Source organism: Leptidea sinapis, chromosome 6, assembly GCF_905404315.1.
Source record: "Leptidea sinapis chromosome 6, ilLepSina1.1, whole genome shotgun sequence".
NCBI classification, from domain to species: domain Eukaryota; kingdom Metazoa; phylum Arthropoda; class Insecta; order Lepidoptera; family Pieridae; genus Leptidea; species Leptidea sinapis.
In genome coordinates, this window is record NC_066270.1 from 9,808,585 (window position 1) to 9,827,721 (window position 19,137).

Consider the following 19,137-nt stretch of genomic DNA (forward strand, 5'->3'; position numbering starts at 1 on the left):
AGAAAGGGCGCCGTAGCTAGTGAAGTTACTGGACAAACGAGACTTAACATCTTGTGTCTCAAGGAGACGAGCGCAATTGTAGTTCCACTCAGAATTTTTGGATTTCTTAAGAATCCTGAGCGACATTCCATTGTAATGGACAGGGCGTATCAATTACCATCAGCTGAACGTCCTGCTCGTCTTGTCCCTTATTTTCATAAAAAATATCAACATAATATCTATATTTAACCAGCTGATGGTAATGACACGTACTGATCTGAGGGTGACCGGCATTCCTTCTCTAGTGGTGGGGCCAACTCCTTCTATCTTCTGTCGGTCGGTGTCGGTCATCGTCTGAACACGCTCCTTGTCGCTCCTGGAGCCTTCGCCTTCACTGACGTAGCCACGACGTAGCGCGTGCACTGAAACGATTAGGTCACAGAATAAAAAAAAGTGTGTGTATACGACGAACGCAATGCAACTTATGAATGCACGCAAGAAGTTACTTCTTTGGCCTAACGAAGCAAAAATCATTAAAATGATTTATTGCTCGTGCTATTGTACGTTTTTAGAAAGAACAATTTTGTAAAATCTTGCAAATTAATGGCTTTGACAATTAATTAATAAATAATGAATACGGCTGTATGGGCTTGAACCCTTTGCCTATCCTAATAATGGACGACAAAACCGAAGAAAATAACGAATGACGCAAACGTCAGAAAATTTTAGGAACCAACTTCAAACCTGTTACTTTTGTGTTACAGTGATGCGCGCGCATCTTAAAATTTCACTCTCATCATTTTTTCATAACGCGCCTAAATAAGTATACCTTTAAAAATTAAATTAAGTACTAGGCTGTAAGACTCATCAAAGAGGTGAAAACTTCATTAGGGCGAGGTGAATGATACGAAGTACAACAAGTTGTTTGTTAGGACATTAACATTATACATCCTTACTAATATTATAAATATGAATGTAAGTTTCTTTGTTACGCTTTCACGCCGGACCTACAGAACCGATTTTGATGAAATTTGGCACAACGATATACTAGACTAAAGCTTGGAAAAGGACATAGGCTACAGTTTTATCCCGGAATAAATCTATGGTACCCGCGGGATTTGTGAAAAACTGCACGTTTAAATAAAAAAAAATAGTACGTTTAGTTTGCCATAGCAATCTTCCTCGAAATAAGATTCATATAATATGTTGGGAACGGGAGCGAAAACGGGAACCGGAACTGGAATAGGACATGAGATAATCTTCCATTCCAAACTTGCTTATTATTTTTTTAAACCAGCTAGTATCTATATATTTACTAGCTGAACCGACGTTGTTACAGAACAACGAGATCTATCTACAGAGATAATAAAAAAAAAACTGTTTTATAGGAATTTGTCAATAATATTTCAAAAGATCAAGAAATATTTCATAAAAAATGCTCCCTGTTGTTATAATGAAATTGTTTCACAGCGGAACTGTCAAACCGTGCGTCACAAATTCTCTCATAGAAAATATGTCCATACAAATTAAATATTGAAAATGAAAATAATTATGGGTCCCAAATCGAAATAAAAACTATCCTATCTCTCAAGTTGGACCAAACTGCACTCCATGAAGTAATCCCCATTAAAATCCGTTCATTAGTTTAGGAGTCCATCGCGGACAAACAACGTGTCACGTAATTTATATATATTAAGATAACTGTGTATAAATTACTCTTGTCAATTTTATTCAGACTCCTAAAATCTTCACTTCAAAATTAAATAGGATTAATTTTTTCCTAAGTTTTCTTTCAAATCGATTACGTAAAAAAAATAAAGAGTCATGTTTGTTTTAGCAAAATATCAGATCTTTACTTAATGCATAAGAATGTTAACACGGAAAAAAAACCTCTGGAATGGCTGGATATCTCAATATGTAACTGTGTATGCTTAGATTAAGGATTACTCTCCACTGCACTCCAACTAGATACTGCAAGTGTAGTCACAAAGTGCGGCAACTAATACTACGCCCGTACTAGAACAAACCAGTCTCGAACAATGTGTTACGTTGACGTGCCACATGTTCTGTTAAACTTTGCTTATAATTGAAACTAAAATGCCGGGTGGTAAAACTTTTTAAAAATAATACTGTAAGAAAATTAATAAGAAAGACACTGGGATCACATATTATCAGTAAGTATTTTGTATTTTATTAATTTCAATGTAAAATAATACGAAGCGTATGTTACAACATTTGAAAGATGCCATTGAGTGTCAAGATGCCACACACATAAGCATCTAATAGTTGCCGTAACAAAAAAGCTATTGTTATTATGCAGTGCGGTATCTAGTTGGAGCGCAGCGGAAACCAATCCTTAATCTATGTAATAATTGGCGCAAAGTGAAAGTCTTAAGGCGAAGAGTAAGCAGAAAACACGCAAACATGGTGTTTTTAGACAAGTTTTGTGGTGAAAGTATAGCATTTCGAGCTATGAACACTACTTAATCCTGTTACACATATCCTTAAGTCTTATTTGTAGGTTGCTAATGCTCGCTGTTGGTTATAGTTAACACTGCCGAACCTTTTTGAACTACCACTTTTTTGGTACTTCTCTCAGAAAAGTTATTCTTATAGCTTGTACTTTTTTGTGTAGGTTAATTTATTCAGATTAGTAGTGAATAACGAGGATTGTAAGCATATAAACTGTTTTCCACCCAAGAATTTTGAAAATATTGGCTTTGTTACATAGATGGCGGGCCGGCAGCCGTGAACTCATATCGCTCAAGGTCGCTGGCTATTTCGGTCGCCTTAAAGTGCAGTACATTATTATAAGTATCTGATTTAAAATTAATTTTATTATATTTCACATTAACTTTATATTCCCTGATGTTTGATGTCTGAAGACAAAGTAAATAATTGTATTTTATACACAATATGACCCGGCAAACGTTGTTTTGCCATATAAAGTATAATTCACGCGATAGTTTTACAAGTAATAGAATATTGCCTATATTATAGCCTGTACATCATTTTGTTCTATTGTCAATAGTTTTTGCAGCGCACGCAAAAATAGGTTTTCGATTTTACACCTTGTGTTACAAAATAGCAATTTTATTACGGATCCCTAATTTTGAAAAAAAAAACATAGCCTATAGCCTTCCTCGATAAATGGACTAACCAACACTGAAAGAATCATTCAAATCGGACCAGTAGTACCAGAGATTAGCGCGTTCAAACAAACAAACAAACAAACAAACACTGCAGCTTTATAATATTAGTAAGGATTACAATAGCATATATGTAGATACAGTAATATACATTGTGCCTCATTACCTGGGTCTCCCACAGGCGGCGAGGGTCTGTCTCGAGGAAGGCGCGCGTCCTTATCTTGGCTTGGATAGCCCGAAGTTCTTGGTACCTGTCCTTCTGTAATAAATCAATTCAAATCAAAAATATTTTATTACATAAGTAAATAACATTACACTTAAAATATTTTTTTTCCATACAGCTCATTCTGAAGGCAGATTTCCTTACAGAAGAACGAGCAAGAAACTCTAAGGTTTCTCTTTTCAAAACAGATTAGATTCTTATTACAAGTTCTTACAAAGTGCAAAGTGATGTTAATAAAATACTCAAAAGTGAAATACTAAATGCCTTACACGAGTAAGTCAAAACAAATTAAAGACAGAAGAGTTATTGAGTACAGTAGTAGATGCATAAATCCACACACACCGTAAATAAATGAAGGCATTATGCGAGAATTTTATTAGAATTACTGGCTGACCCAGCAAACGTATTGCCGATATTAAAATCGCGATACAAAAGTAACTGTTGATCGTAGATGGGTGAAAATTCGAAGTTGTATGTTATTTTTAATGCTGACTCATAATCAAACAAATTTAAAAAGAATGTCAAAAAAATTAACAAAAAAAATTCCGTGTGGACGACCCTTAACATTTAGGGGGATGAAAAATAGATATTGTCCGATCCTCAGACCTACTTAATATGCACTCAAAATTTCATGAGAATCGGTCAAGCCGTTTCGGAGGAGTTCAAAGTTTAACACCATGACACGAGAATTTTATATATTAGATATAAAAACATAAAATAACCTAAATAAAATAAAAGAATTAAAAAAAAAACATGAAGCAGACTTCCCCTTTATATAATATATATCTAAGTTAGTACTTATATATAGCTAGTGTTATCAATATTGTTTTTTATATTTTTTACAATCACGATGGATGAATGAAATTTTGTGTACACCTTCAATATTTTAAGGAAAAGAAGCATACATAGGTATATATAAAATTACTGGACAGACTTTAATAAAACTTAGACGAATGCCTTTAGAGCTACATCTAGACTGTATTCGATCAAAATCATTGCACAGATATAAATGTTAAATTTTTTAACCGACTTCAAAAAGGAGGAGGTTCTCAATTCGATCGGTTTTTTTATTTATGTACACCGATAACACTGAGATTTATAAACCGATTTACGTAATTCTTTATTTTGATGCGGAATAGCTGCCATTTAGTCCCATAAAAATTTTCCATTATTTGGCACAGTAGTCATTTTATGAACATTTATGTTTACGTGGCTGATGATATTGTTTGGATTTTAATTTGTGTACAGCTTTTTAGGAGTTTAAAAGTGGGTCTTAAGCTACAAGCACGTGAAATAGAGTTTCGAGGCACGAGAGGTACCTACACTCGCCACGCGTGACTTTGTGCGGCATACCTTCGTCTGGAACAAAACAACCTAAGTGGGCAGGCACCAAATTAAACCCTATCAATAGGTAGTAATTTATTAACATTATAGGCATTAAGTTTGCTTGAGAGGTGTATTCAATTAAATCTTTATCTATTTTAAAAATAAGTATTTAAGTGCACCCTATTTACGTGAACGAAGTCGCGGGCAAAATTTAATTGAATTAATATTACATGAATAGGCATAATACTAAATATAGAAGTATGGTAATTAGCCCGTCGGATCTGTCCAAATATTATACATTATCTATGTATAAGATTCTGTAACAGTTTAAATTGAGAGTGATAGTTGGTCGGCACTCCGCACGGTGCTAACATTAAACTTTAATAATAACCAAACCCTCGTCAAACAGTTGTGTCTTACGTCTCTCATAATGCTATCTACATTGTTTCTTATTTGTATGCGGTAATAGTTATTTATCTTCACCCATGCTTTAAATCCTCTATAAAAGATTCTGAAACAATTAGTTTACTGCTAACATTAAAAAAGGCAGTCCTAGTAACCATAATATCATCAAAAGGAGTATTATTATAAAAACGGATGTTGTAATGATGTAATGAATTTTGGACGTTTGGATGATGAAATGGTTATTAGGACACTGGGTGTTTTAATGTTGGCAATAAGCTAACTGTTTTAGAATCTTTATTAGAGGATTTAAGGCATGGGTGTAGATAAAACAAGTAGTATAATATGTTTATTACAATTATTTGCTCTTAATTAACTTTAAGTAAATAGCGTGTCTTATGCTAAATGCATGCTTTTATTACGATAAGTAGCGGACACACTTTTTTTATGGAATAGGAGGACAAACGTATGTACTTACACCTGGTGTTAAGTGATCACCGTCGCCCACGATCTCTTGCAGCACCAGAGGAATCACAGGAGCGTTGTCGGTGTACGCGTCTTTTTTTTAAGGTACCCATGTCGTATCGTCCCGGAAACACCGCACAAGGATGCTCATTCCACAGCTTTGTAGTACACTACATAGGTATCGGATTTGTTGTTGAGCCTGGCAGGGTATTTGTAGCAACAATAACAGTGTAAAACAGAACTCTAAATATTTAATACTAGCTCATGCCCCCGACTTCATCCGCGTAGATAAAGGATTTTTAAAAATAATAAGCAAGTTTGGAATTGAAGAATAAATCATGTACTTTTCCAGTTCCGGTTCCCGTTTTCCCGCCAGTTCCCAACATGTTATATGAATCTTATTTCGAGGAAAAATGCAAAGCTCATCGACGTGAATTTTAGTTTTTCACAAAAATCCCGCGGGAACCATTAATTTTGTCCAGGAAAAAATGTAGCTTCTGTCATTTCCTAAGTTCTAGTCTATCGTTATACCAAATTTCATCAATATCGGTCCAGTAGCTCCAGCGGTAAAGCGTAACAAACAAACTTACATTCACATTAGTAGGGATTACATAATACTATGTATGTTTATCACGCTTTCAGTCTCTCATGAAATTTTACAAACACCTTAAAGACTTGAAAGGACAGGAAGCATTTTACACACAGACAGACAAAAGTTTCAAAATTTCTTAGTTTGGTGTCAGTTAGTCATAAAACGTTCACAAATTTTTCACATAGGAATGACAGACATAGGCTATAGATTTATATAGCAGTACTAGCTGACCCAGCAAACGTTGTATTGCCGATATTAAAATCGCGATACAAAAGTAACCGTTGATTAACTCCTAATCAAACAAATTTAAAAAAAAATTGTCAAAAAAATAAAAAAAATAAAATTTGGCATGGACCACCCTTAACATTTAGGGGGGTGAAAAATAGATGTTGTCCGATTCTCAGACCTACCCAATATGCACTCAAAATTTCATGAGAATCAGTCAAGCCATTACAACAAACACCGCGACATGAGAATTTTATATATTAGATAGATATCAGACGGAAAAAAAGTAAATTTGAAGACATAATAAGAATCGCAAAAACTACAAAATGGAATTGGTCAGGCCACATATCAAGGGCTAGTAACGACAGATGGAGCAGTAGAGTAACAAACTGGTACACATTAGATGCCAAAGAAAGAAGAGGTAGACCTGGTACTAGATGGAAAGACGATCTAGTAATTTTGCGAAAGAGGGCTATGGTCCACAGCAAACACTCAGGACAAAGAATACAAATACAATACACATACAAATACAAATATTTATTTATAACAACAAAATACAAAGAATAAAAAAATAAAAATAAAAAGAAGGGGGAGGCGTTTGCCCAGCAGTGGGATGATATAAAATATTGTAAATGGCTTTAAGCAATAGATATCATAAAATAAATGAACATAAGTAGTGGTATATGAATAGTGAAGTAGTGGGCGGAAGATGAATAATCTCAGACATGCGGATGATACTATACTACTTGCCTAAACAAAGAAGAATATTGAAGAACTACTTACATGTTTTGAGATAACCAGCCTTGAAATCGGACTGGCCATCAACAGAGTTAAAACCAAAATGATGATAGTAGATCGAGTAAATAACAACAGAATAGAAATTCAACGCATTGGCAACAGTGAGATGGTGCCAACCTACATCTATCTTAGTTTTACTATCTCCAATACCAGAGGTTGTGAGCTGAAAATCTGAAGGCGATGTGCTATAACCAGGTCTGCAGTAGAGAAGCTCAATAAGATCTGGAAGGACAGAAGGATCACCAAAAGCACTAAGACGACTTATGAGGTGCCTTGTGTTTCCAATGTTCCTGTACGGGGTTGAAACATGGTCCCCTAGACTGCAAGACCGCCGCAAAATTGATGCCTTAGAGATGTGGTGTTGGAGGCGACTTCAGAAGATCCCTTGAACGGCTTTCCGAACCAACAATTCAATCTTGAGAGAACTGAAGAGAAAAGAAAGACCATCTCCGACTGTGTATTTACGAATTATGAAGTTCTTTGGCCCCATCTCCAGAAATGAAGGATCGATTCAGCGGTGGGTAGTGTAGTGCCAGGTGGAGGGGAAAGAGTTAGAGGACGCTCAACCACGCAATGGATGGATCTGATCAAAGCAGTGACACAGAAAATTATGGTGGAGTGCTCCCACAATGCTGCAAACCGCCAAAAGTGAAGGAGCATCGCTCAGGAGGCAGTGCAACCCAAAACTAAGGAGACCAACGACGACTAATGCCGCATCATCTGAGCGGCCACGACCACTCTGACAAGAGTGACCGATTGAGAAGAAGAAGAAGTAGTGGTAGGTTAGATTCTAGGGTGTTGATGAATTTTGGCAATAGTCATTTAATGAATGAAATAACGTTTTTTAAGTATTACGAATATTTTTAAGACTTCATAAGTTTTATTCATTCATGCATGCCTGCCTTATCTTGTGTGGCCAAGTCAAAATACATTCTACCAGTGGGCGGCTCCTTTGCACAGGTTGCCGGCTAGATTATGGGTACCACAACGGCGCCTATTCCTGCCATGAAGCAGTAATGTGTAAACAATACTGTGTTTCGTTCTGAAAGGCACCGTAGCTAGTAAAATTACTGGGCAAATGAGACTTAACATTTTTTGTCTCAAGGTGACGAGCGCAATTGTATTGCCGCTCAGAACTTTTGGGTTTCTCAAGAATTCTGAGCCGCACTGCATTGTAATGGGCAGGTCGTATCAATTACCATCAGCTGAACATCCTGCTCGTCTCATCCCTTATTTTCATAAAAAAAATCCATTATAGAATACAATAAAGAAGTCACGTTACCATGTTCACATTATTTTTTGTTTTTCCACAAAAAGTGTTCAATACAAGCTCACCCAGCAAACGTTGTATTGCCTATATTGAAATCGCGATACAAAAGTAACTGTTGATCGTAGATGGGTGAAAATTTGAAGTTGTATGTATTTTTAATGCTGACTCATAATCAAACAAATTTAAAAAGTAAGTCATTTAAATTAAAAAAAAAAAATTAGCGCGCCTTAACATTTAGGGGGATGAAAAATAGATATTGTCCGATTCTCAGACCTACCCAATATGCACTCGTCAAGCCGTTTCGAAGGAGATTAACTACAAACACTGCGACATGAGAATTTTATATATTAGATTGAAAAATAGAGTTGTAGTGCAGTCCTTGAATGATAAAATTGTAAGTGTGGCCAATTATAACAATTACAAACGAAAAAAACAGTCATTATACCACTTGTCCTCGTAAACTTACTAACGAGATACCAATTATCGGTTTTCCGTTACAAGTGTCGAAGGACGACTTCAGTGAAGCAATTTGTAACTTCTTTATGGAAATTAACTTTCATTATCAACCTGAATAATGTAGGTGACATTATCAATAACATATTTTGAGAGTTATTTAGAAGATCATTATTTTTTTTTACTTTTATGTCGAATGCATTAAACAAGTGGGGTTCTAGAAATACTTGTAGATTTTGAATATAAATATATATTTCTTAGAATTGCTTTGTTACTGCAATTCTAAAAATATTAATATGATTGAGTTCTAGGTCCGTATTGCAGGCTATAAGTAGGAGGCTCCTTTGCACAGGATGCCGGCTAGATTATGGGCACCACAACAGCGCCTATTTCTGCCGTGAAACAGTAATGTGTAAACATTACTGTGTATCGGTCTGAAGGGCGCCGTAGCTATCTTATGATTTATTATTATTATGATTATGCTGAATATGATTATGCTATCTTGAAAAGAGCGCATAAAAAGAATGCTGGGAGAGTTTCTTACGCCGCTTCTTCTCTCTCAGAGCGCCATTTGTTTCCGAAGCGGTAGTAGTATCTAGTAGTTATTAGAAATGGCATCAAAAATAATTCTAAAGGAATCAATTTTGAGAAAAGTTTATGCCTTTTATGTCTCAAGGAGACGAGCGCAATTGTAGTGCCGCTCAGTTTTCGGTTTTACAAGAATTCTGAGTAATGAGCAGGGCGTATCAATAACCATCAGCTGAACGTCCTGTTCGTCTCGTCCCTTATTCTCATTAAAAAAAAGTAATCAGTGATGAAGTGTGTTTCGTTGCTGAGTTTATAACAGCTGTACATTAAACGGACATGAGGTTGAAATAACAACGTATCAAAGAAAAATTCCTAGAAACTGTCATAACCATAATGTTAACACCAGGAACAGACATAAACTTATAATGCCTACTACTCGGCTAAGTCGAGATAGTACCTAAGTATTTCGTGGGGTTACAACTTACAACAAGATCCCAGATAATGTTCAAAACAAATGTATTACGAAATTCAAAAGAATTGTTAAAAAACGTTTGTGTGGTAAAGGTTACTATAACATATATGACTATCTTAATGATACCACTGATTGGGAATAGAGCGACCACCCACAGGTTAAATAATAAATTTTATTATACGATTTTACATTGCAACCATATTTGTTATGCCCGTTCTTCTCAGGACTGAAGCATACCTTTTGGAATGGGTGGTATTTCTTGACTTTCAATAAGTGATATTATATCCTTTTGAATTATATTTTGAATTAAAATATTTAAATTTGAATATGAATATTCACCTCTAGCTTTCTGCAGCAAGGTAACGGTCGGGTTCTGGACTCTTGGCAGGCGGCTGGCGAGTGAATGAAGTCCAGTGGCCGGCGCGCTCTGTGAGGTACGAAGCCGGGACTCGGTCTCTGAATTGCTCATGCAGCCGTTTTGCTCAGAATTCTGGAAAAGTAATAAGTTGGGTTTTATACTTGAAACAACCTGATTAAAAGTCTACTGTTTATGATCAGATATAGCTACTATGATATGTTGGTGCTGGGGCTGCTGCTTCGACTGCCGAAGACGGAAAGCGTCGCAAATATGTTGGTCTCAGTGAGTCTTACATCTTTATGCCCTTTGGTGTCGAGACACTTGGCTCGTGGGGCCCAGAGGCGCGGAGAATGTTCAAAATACTATCTTCGCGCCTCAATAAGGCTACTGGAAACCCAAGCGTAGGCAGCTATCTCGGTCAAGGGATCAGCCTAGCTATCCAACGCGGAAATGCTGCCAGTATTCTTGGTACGCTTCCACTTAATGATTAGTTGTAAGATTTATTTTGTTTGAATAATAAAAAGTACTACTATGAATACTACTTCCTATCGTGGCTAACACTAAACAATTTTTTATATTGTTCAAAATATACAAGAAACAATTTAAGTCATCCGCATGAAACTTAAGTGTTTATGTGAGTAATAGCGAGTTCACTTATTCTAAACTTAAAATATTTTAATATTAAATAATTATAATTCTAAAAATATACAATTAAAGTCGAAAAAAATTTCATATAATAACATGACTGAATTTAATAGCAACGGAAATAAGAATAGAAATAAGGAAAAAATGAGACAACCAGGCTATGCTCATTAGTAAAAGGCATTTCTTAGAATATGTGGCCATGATCAGCGGCACTCATTCCCAAGAAATGTCTCTTACATCGTCCTAAAAACAATGATTTTGTATTACTGATGTCTCTAATAGAATGTGGCAAGTCATTTACCATTTTGCGCAATATATAGTTCCATTTGCTTTTGCCATACCTATATGTTATTGGTTTTTGCCAACTGAAACTTATTATAATTAGCGAATTTACGCAAATTGGCGTTACACACTCTACATTTTAATCCCTTTAAATTAAGATATTCTTCCTTTAAGGATTGCTTGTCTTACTTTACCCTGCACTGGTTTATTTTTATTGTATTTTAATTTAATTCTCACCAGTGGGAGGCTACTTTGCACATGATGCTGGCTAGATTATGAGTACCACAACGGCGCCTATTTCTGCCGTCAATCAGTAATGTGTAAGCATTACTATGTTTCGGTCTGAAGGGCGCCGAAGGTAGTGAAGTTACTGGGCAAATAAGACTTAACATCTTATGTCTCAAGGTAACGAGCGCAGTTTTAGTGCCATTCCGAATTCTTGGGGTTTATCAAGAATCCTTAGCGGCACTGCATTGTAATGGGCAGAGCGTATCAATTACCATCAGCTGAAGGTCCTGTTCGTCTTGTCCCTTATTTTAAAAAAAACTATATTACGTAATTATAGTGGTACGTTATCAACGTACTTCAATGTCCACCGGCGAATTAACTTAACTCACCAGTAAATGCTTAAACAGCACAACCTTTACTTATGTTTATCTTTCTGTAGTTACTCTGGAGTAAACACGCAATAGTGTTGTGTAAATATGTCTTGCAACTTAATGAACAACGCACACCTGTTGTGTGATAATGTCAGCTTTGGTTACTCTCCAAGTCTCCTGATTTGAGTTAATAATAACCTAAATATTCCTTCTTGTATGTAAAGTCCACTAAGATTCGCCTTCAATCAATTCGATACGTGTTTCGCCTCTACACGAGGCATCAAATTCAAATATGTTTATTCTAAATAGGATTCAAAATCACTTACTGAACGTCAAAAACTATCACCCATTCAAAAAAGACTGCCTCAGACCTGAGAAGAATGGGCGCAAGAAACTCAGCGGGCTTTTTTTATACATAAACTAGCTGACCTAGCAAACGTCGTATTGCCGATATTAAAATCGCGATACAAAAGTAATTGTTGATCGTAGATGGGTGAAAATTTGAAGTTGTATGTATTAATGCTGACTCATAATCAAAAAATTAAAAAAAAAATAAAAATAAAAAATGGCGTGGACCACCCTTAACATTTAGGGGGATGAAAAATTTATGTTGTCCGATTCTCAGACGTACCCAATCTGCACTCGAAATTTCATGAGAATCGGTCAAGCCGTTTCGAAGGAGTTTAACTGCAAACACCGCGACATGAAATGAATTTTATATATTAGAAGATATGCATTACAATGTGATATCGTACAATAAACATTTATAATTAAAGAGCCTGAGGGTGTTTGCTCCATTCCCAGTCTGTGGTGTCATTACGAAAATCGTTTATGCTATAGTAACCTTTCAAACAACCTAACAAACGTTTTTTAACAATTCATTTAAATTTTTTTTGTACATTTTCTGGGAAGAATTTTTTTTGAGGAATTACCTTCTTCCATAAATTTTTTAGTTAATAATGCCAAATATTCGGTTTATGATACACTTTTATGTAAATAAGGGACAAGACGAGCAGGACGTTCAGTTGATGGTAATTGATACGCCCTGCCCATTACAATGCAGTGCTTCTCAGCATTATTGAAAAACGCAAAAATTCTGAGCGGCACTGCAACTGCACTCGTCACCTTGAAACATAAGATGTTACGTCTCATTTGCCCAGTAATTTCACTAGCTACAGCACCCCTCCAAACCGAAATACAGTATTGCTTGCGCATTACTGCTTTACGGCAGAAATAGGCGCCGTTGTGGTACCCATAATCTAACCGGCATCCTGTGCAAAGGAGTAAAATATGGAATCAATATAAGTTCCGGTAACAGCAGTAGCCGAGAACTTTCTCGAAAACCGTCTCAGAGATAATCAGGTCCACGTCTGAAACTCTGAAGTCACTGAACCAGGAATAGACAGAGCTAGGAGATGGAGCTTCATCTCCAAATGCCAATAGAAGTTTTGGACAACTTTCTTGTTGAATTAAGCCACAGCGAATGTCATTAAGAAATCATGGCGCGTACTCAAGTTAAATTAATTCCACTACCGCCACACAATTTATTAATATCTTACAAATTAAAATGTTACCTACAGTGGGAGGCTCCTTTGCCAATGCCGGCTAGATTATGGGTACCACAACGGCGCCTATTTCTGCCGTGAAGCAGTAATGTGTAAGCATTACTCTGTTAGTGAAATTACTGGGCAAATGAGACTTAACATCATGTTGTCATTATGTCCCAAGGTAACGAGCGCAATTGTAGTGCCGCTCGGAATTTTTGGGTCTTTCAAGAATCCTGAGTGCCATTACCATTACCATTACCATCAGCTGAACGTCCGGGTCATCTCACCCCTTATCTTCATAAAAAACAAAAAGAACTCTGAGTTTAATTTTCTCAACCAATACTACCGTTACTGTTTTTCATCGAATTGTGTTACAAATTTTCAGTCCACAAACTTTCAGTATGGCCCTCATATAAGCGTAGGTATTCCATTGCTAATGTTATTTTATAAAGTTTTGATGACGTACGAAGTTTTTTATTTTCTTAACTGATTACTTTAGAATTCTTTGTGATATCAATTAAATCACTGCCATCGCTAGGAAAAATTGTGGCGCTCTGAGAGAGAAGAAACGCCGGAAGTAATTCTATTTAAAATGGTATATATGAGAACGGATTGCTTTTTCGAAAGTATTATGATTATTTTATAGCGAAAGAAATGACTCTACAATATTGTATATTTTAATTGAAAAGAGCGCAAAACAAAATGCTGAGAGTTTCTTGCGCCAGTTCTTCTCTCTCAGAGCGCCATTTGTTTCCGAAGCGGTAGTAGTACGTATCTAGTATACAGAGTGGCCGAGAAGTTGACGACCAAAGCTAAAATTCGAAAGCCTCAGGTGATGAGTATCCACATCACCCCTATATATGTTCTACGATTTTGCGTAGTTTATGAGATAATATTATTTTTCCCCTTTTATCCGCTTTTTTCACCTAATTGTGGCTTAGGACTTTTTTCTAATTTTTTTGAACACTTTTAGTTAATTTTATTGTTGATAATTATTAACTACAGTTGCAATAACCATATTAGAAACTATGAATAGTTTAGACAATGCGGAACTAGTTTAAAATTGAGTCGTAAGTTCAAGATAACTGCTCCAGCTAAATTCATAAAAATGTTCAAGGTATCAAAAAAAAAAAACGGGGAGCCTATATTTTTAAAAACTTCCCAGAACATTGGCCAACAAAATGAGCCAAATATAAATTTTAGCTTTGGACGTCAACTCCTCAGCCACCCAGTATAAGAAATGACATCAAAAAGAATTCTTAAGGAATCAATTTTGAGAAAATCTATGCCTTTTTATGCCTTTTTTTTATTAATATTGATGCTACCAATTTTAACGTTGTTATTGTCTCTAGATGAATGTCCTGGATGGATGAAATGTTTTCCGTAAATGATTAATTGAGATAATTATTTGTATAACCGATAGTATTAACTTACTTTCTTTATATCCAATTTCAAAATTTCGACTTATATGACCCATATTAACTATTTTGTCAATTTACTATTGCGCTCATCAAAAATGAGCAAATTATGAACTGATATTATAAACATATTATATTAAATATTTATTGTTTTAAATAGCATGGAGTCATAATTTTTTAAGCTGATTATTCATTTAATTATTGATAGTAAAACCAAAGTTTTTGAGATATTTGCCATCTAAACAATATGTTATGTTTTTAAAGTGATAACCCTTACTTCTAGGATGATACACAAATAAAATTTGAAAAACAAAATTAATAACCAACTGAGCTAACCGTTCCAGTACCGCCTCGTTATAAATCTTGTTTGCTTTGTTCAACTCTCAGGTTGTGGCTTCATCTACAGGATCTACTTTACAGTTGATAGCCTGCTCAACCCCAATATTTGCATATTAGGAAATTGACTTGAGATGTCGCTCTTGTTAATCTAAGCAATATGTTATGTTTTTAAAGTGATAACCCTCACTTCTAGGATTAATACACAAATAAAGGTTAGCTAAGTTGGTTAGAGCACCGGCACGGAACGCTGGAGATCGTGGGTTCGATCCCGCATCGTTCATAAAATTTTGTTTTTCAAATTTTATTTGTGTATTTGCCATCTCTTTATCTCTCTTATCCATCATCAACTTTCATTCTTTTTCTTCCTCGTTACACTTTTGACAGAGCGGTCGTGGTCATCGCGAAGTGAAATCAACTTTCATACCTTGTGATAAATTTAACGCTTCTTATTTTTTACAAACTTACCTCAAACTTTTTGCGTGCAGGCGGCGATTCCTCGAAGTGTACTGGTCTGAATAATTTCTTCGGTGTAAGTGGTGATGATGTGGTGCTATTAGGAGTCCAGACTGGTGGAGGAGGTGGCGGGGGAGGTGACGGTGCGGTGGCAGCCCCACTAGCGCCCGAAGGCGGTGGAGGCACTCCTGGCTTCCAGATAGCTGCGTAAAAATAATCAAATGAATAAGTAATTACGACAACCTCTATAGCCCAGTGGTTAGTGACCCTGCCTACTGAGCTAAAGGTCCCGGGTTATATGATGTTTAAAATTTATATGATGAAAATGAATGTTTGTTTCTGAGTCATGGATGCTTATAAGTATTTATGTATGTTTAAGTAAGTATATAGTATTAAATAAGCCGTTATCTTGTACCCATAGTACAAGGCTATGCCTAGTTTGGGGCAGGATAATTTGTGTAAAAGTGTGTCATTATTTATTTATTTAAATGCAATATCATTTATGTTATGTTAAACGTTATAAGACAAATTCCAAAAACTTGATTGCACTGCTAAACCCAGTCACAATAAAACTAGTTAAAATCGATTTAATTCCTAAACGGAGATCAGCTTCAATGACACGCACATAAGACTTAATAAGAAACTCTTTGGACTCCTGTGGTGTTGTTGTGTGGTTAATAAACAAAAAAAAATGAAGTGCTTACGATTTTTTACATTGTAAGTAATTTTTTGGAATGCCAACTTAAATTAGTCGAATAGAAGGGATTACAATAAATTTAAGATCTTTTTTTATGAAAATAAGGGACGGACGAGCGGGACGTCCTGCTGATGGTAATTGATACGCCCCGCCTGTTACAATGCAGTGCCATCCAAGATTATTGAAAATCCATCTTGCCCTCTGCCCCAGCTAGGGGATTCAGAAACTTAAATGAAAAAAAAAAGAAAAAAAAAATTTAAAGTTTTAAGTAGGTACAAACAATTTATTTTACGGCTAGATTAGTCTGTTTTATTGTTATTTATATTTATAAGTAGCTGACCCGGCAAACGTTGTTTTGCCATATAAATTATTTTTAGAGTTAAACCGTTTCTTGGACATTGCAACATTATTTTTCTAAAATAAGACAATTTCTCTAAAATAAATGTAGCCTAAGTTACTTCTTATTACATAAGCTACCTTCCAAAGTCCCGCACAAAATCGGTCCAGCCATTTCAGAGATTATGCGGAACAAACTGACAGACAGACACAAATTGTACAAAATGTTATTTTGGTATATGTACCGTTTTGCAATATTGCAAACAGACACTCCAATTTTATTTACATGTATAGATTATTATTTATTTACCTAACAAAATTAAAAAAAAACTATTTTCAATAATATAATAATTTACCAAAGACAGTATTTCCAATATGATTTTTTTGTGTTGATAATGCGTATGGGTTTAATATTTTCACTTGCATTAATTTATAATATTCACAGTTCGTATCATATTACGTTACACCTAATACGAGGCAAACAAAAAAAATGGGCCAAAATAGTAACAGAATGGTATCCTAGAGAAGGAAAAAGACAGAGAGGGAGACCGAGTCGTAGATGGAGCGACGATTTAAAAGATGCCGCTGGTGTGACGTGGAGCAGATCATGTCATGACCGACAAAACTGGAAGAGCCTGGGGTAGGTCTATACGAAAGCAAAACAATCTGTGCCGATGTCTACTGCAAACTAAATGCAAATCTAAAACTATGTAAAGATTGTTATTAAAGTCTATTATTATTATCATATTATGTAAGACAGCTTACGCAAAATTTTTTTAAGCACCGGCAATACTCATTAAAATGTTTAACGTAACAGGATAACTAATAAAACTCAAATTGTGCGCACATAAAAATAAATTAACTTTTTACTTAAGACCCGCGGCTCGGAGGTCGTAAAGCGGAATCCTCGATGGAGACATTTCGAAGGCTGATAAACATCTACCCTTTGAATTTATCTATCTATATCATTGAATAGATAAAGGCTAACGGCCGTTCCCAATATTCAGTCTATCTCTTACTTGAGATAAAAATCGTAACTATCTTTGACTTTTCTGTCCCAATAAACTTATCGATGGTAACTCACCTTATCCGTACACGCTGTCTGTCAATGGGACGACGTATAGCTTACCAGCGATAGAAGTTTGTATGGAAATTGAAATTCACGCGCCCCAATATAAGGCGATAAGAATGAATGTCATATTGTGAGGGCCCCGGGGGAGTATGGGCGCTTGTTCTCGACACTATCCTGTGTAAAACATAACAGCGCTAGGCCGCTACTTCCCGCCGGTTTTCGGTGTGAGTGTGGTACATGATCCCGACGGGTGTGATCCGTTTGTGCTGTCATCATAATACGGTAGAGAACTTAACTCTCCCGCATCGAAATACACTTATGACCGCACCCAATATTCAGACTGTATCTTACTTAAGAAGATAATCGTAACTATCGTTGACTTTTCTGTCCCAATAAACTTATCGATGGCAACTCACCTTATCCGTACACGCTGTCGGTCAATGGGACGACGTATAGCTTACCAGCGATAGAAGTTTGTATAGAAATTGCAATTCACGCGTCCCAATATAAGGCAATAAGAATGACTTATCGGGTATATTAGGACAGCTTCAGATTATTGACAGTTAATTACTGACAGTAGAAGTTAGTAATTTATATCTCTCTGTAGTATATTGGGAACGACCGTTAGGGCCACATTTGATATAAATTGATGCTGAATGGTTACGAACCGTTTAACCTCTTTACAGTTTAATCGAAGTCATAATAAAATCTAGTAGTATTAAAATATTAGTAAACTAGAAAAACCTCAAACCATTTTACCCAGAAGCGGTAGTAGGTAATTTTATGATAATAAGGGACGAGACGAGCAGGACGTTCAACTGCCGCTCAGGATTCTTGAAAAACCCAAAAATTCTGAGTGGCACTACAATAACGCTCGTCACCTTGAGACATAAGATGTTAAGTCTCATTTACCCTGTAATTTCACTAGCTACGGCGCCCTTCAGACCGAAACACAATAATGTTTACACATTACTGCTTCACGGCAGTAATAGGCGCCGTTGCTCTACCCATAATCTAGCCGGCTTCCTGTGCAAAGGAGTAGGACTGGTAAATTGTCATCATAAAGATCACTTCATCATAAAGTAATAAATTGTGATAAAAAAATGTCTTCTATGACTTTTAACCTTCTAAGCTAAGTCTTCTATGAATCGTAGTATTTCAATAGTTAGCGAAACATTTTTTATGACGTCACAAAACAAACGGCACACTCAAAGACATAAAACTTGAAAAAGTAAGAAGTCTTGTTATAATTTATTTTGTATGAAAGGTCCAAGATCTATTGGGATCATAGTGAACAATACGAAATAATGTAACATAAATCTTAAAAGTATTAAATAATATTACCTTGTATTGATACCTCTAATATAGTTACATTATGAACGGTATTTACGAGCTTAACACGACTTGTCCTAAATATTTACTGAATGATCTTAGTGTGAAATCAGAATAATGGTCATTGCTGGGTGAGATTTTTAGCTATTGCTGGATGAAATTGTAAGCTATTGCTGG

The 19,137-nt window shown here is 35.8% G+C and overlaps 2 protein-coding genes across 20 annotated transcripts in view; one reads left to right on the plus strand and one right to left on the minus strand.

The window, feature by feature from the left end:
* LOC126965103 (uncharacterized) overlaps positions 1–19,137 on the plus strand; it is a 518,938-nt gene that overhangs the window by 192,357 nt on the left and 307,444 nt on the right. The gene's annotated exons all lie outside the window — the stretch shown is intronic.
* The window catches only part of LOC126964952 (sorbin and SH3 domain-containing protein 1), a 284,029-nt gene that overhangs the window by 50,937 nt on the left and 213,955 nt on the right, over positions 1–19,137 (minus strand). For all 16 annotated transcript variants that reach the window (XM_050808300.1, XM_050808298.1, XM_050808299.1 and 13 more), the window contains 4 exons: positions 15,536–15,726; positions 10,222–10,372; positions 3,295–3,387; positions 253–401 (listed from right to left, as the gene is read on the minus strand). In XM_050808300.1, the coding sequence (XP_050664257.1) occupies positions 253–401; positions 3,295–3,387; positions 10,222–10,372; positions 15,536–15,726 (584 nt within the window). The remainder of the gene's footprint in view (positions 1–252; positions 402–3,294; positions 3,388–10,221; positions 10,373–15,535; positions 15,727–19,137) is intronic.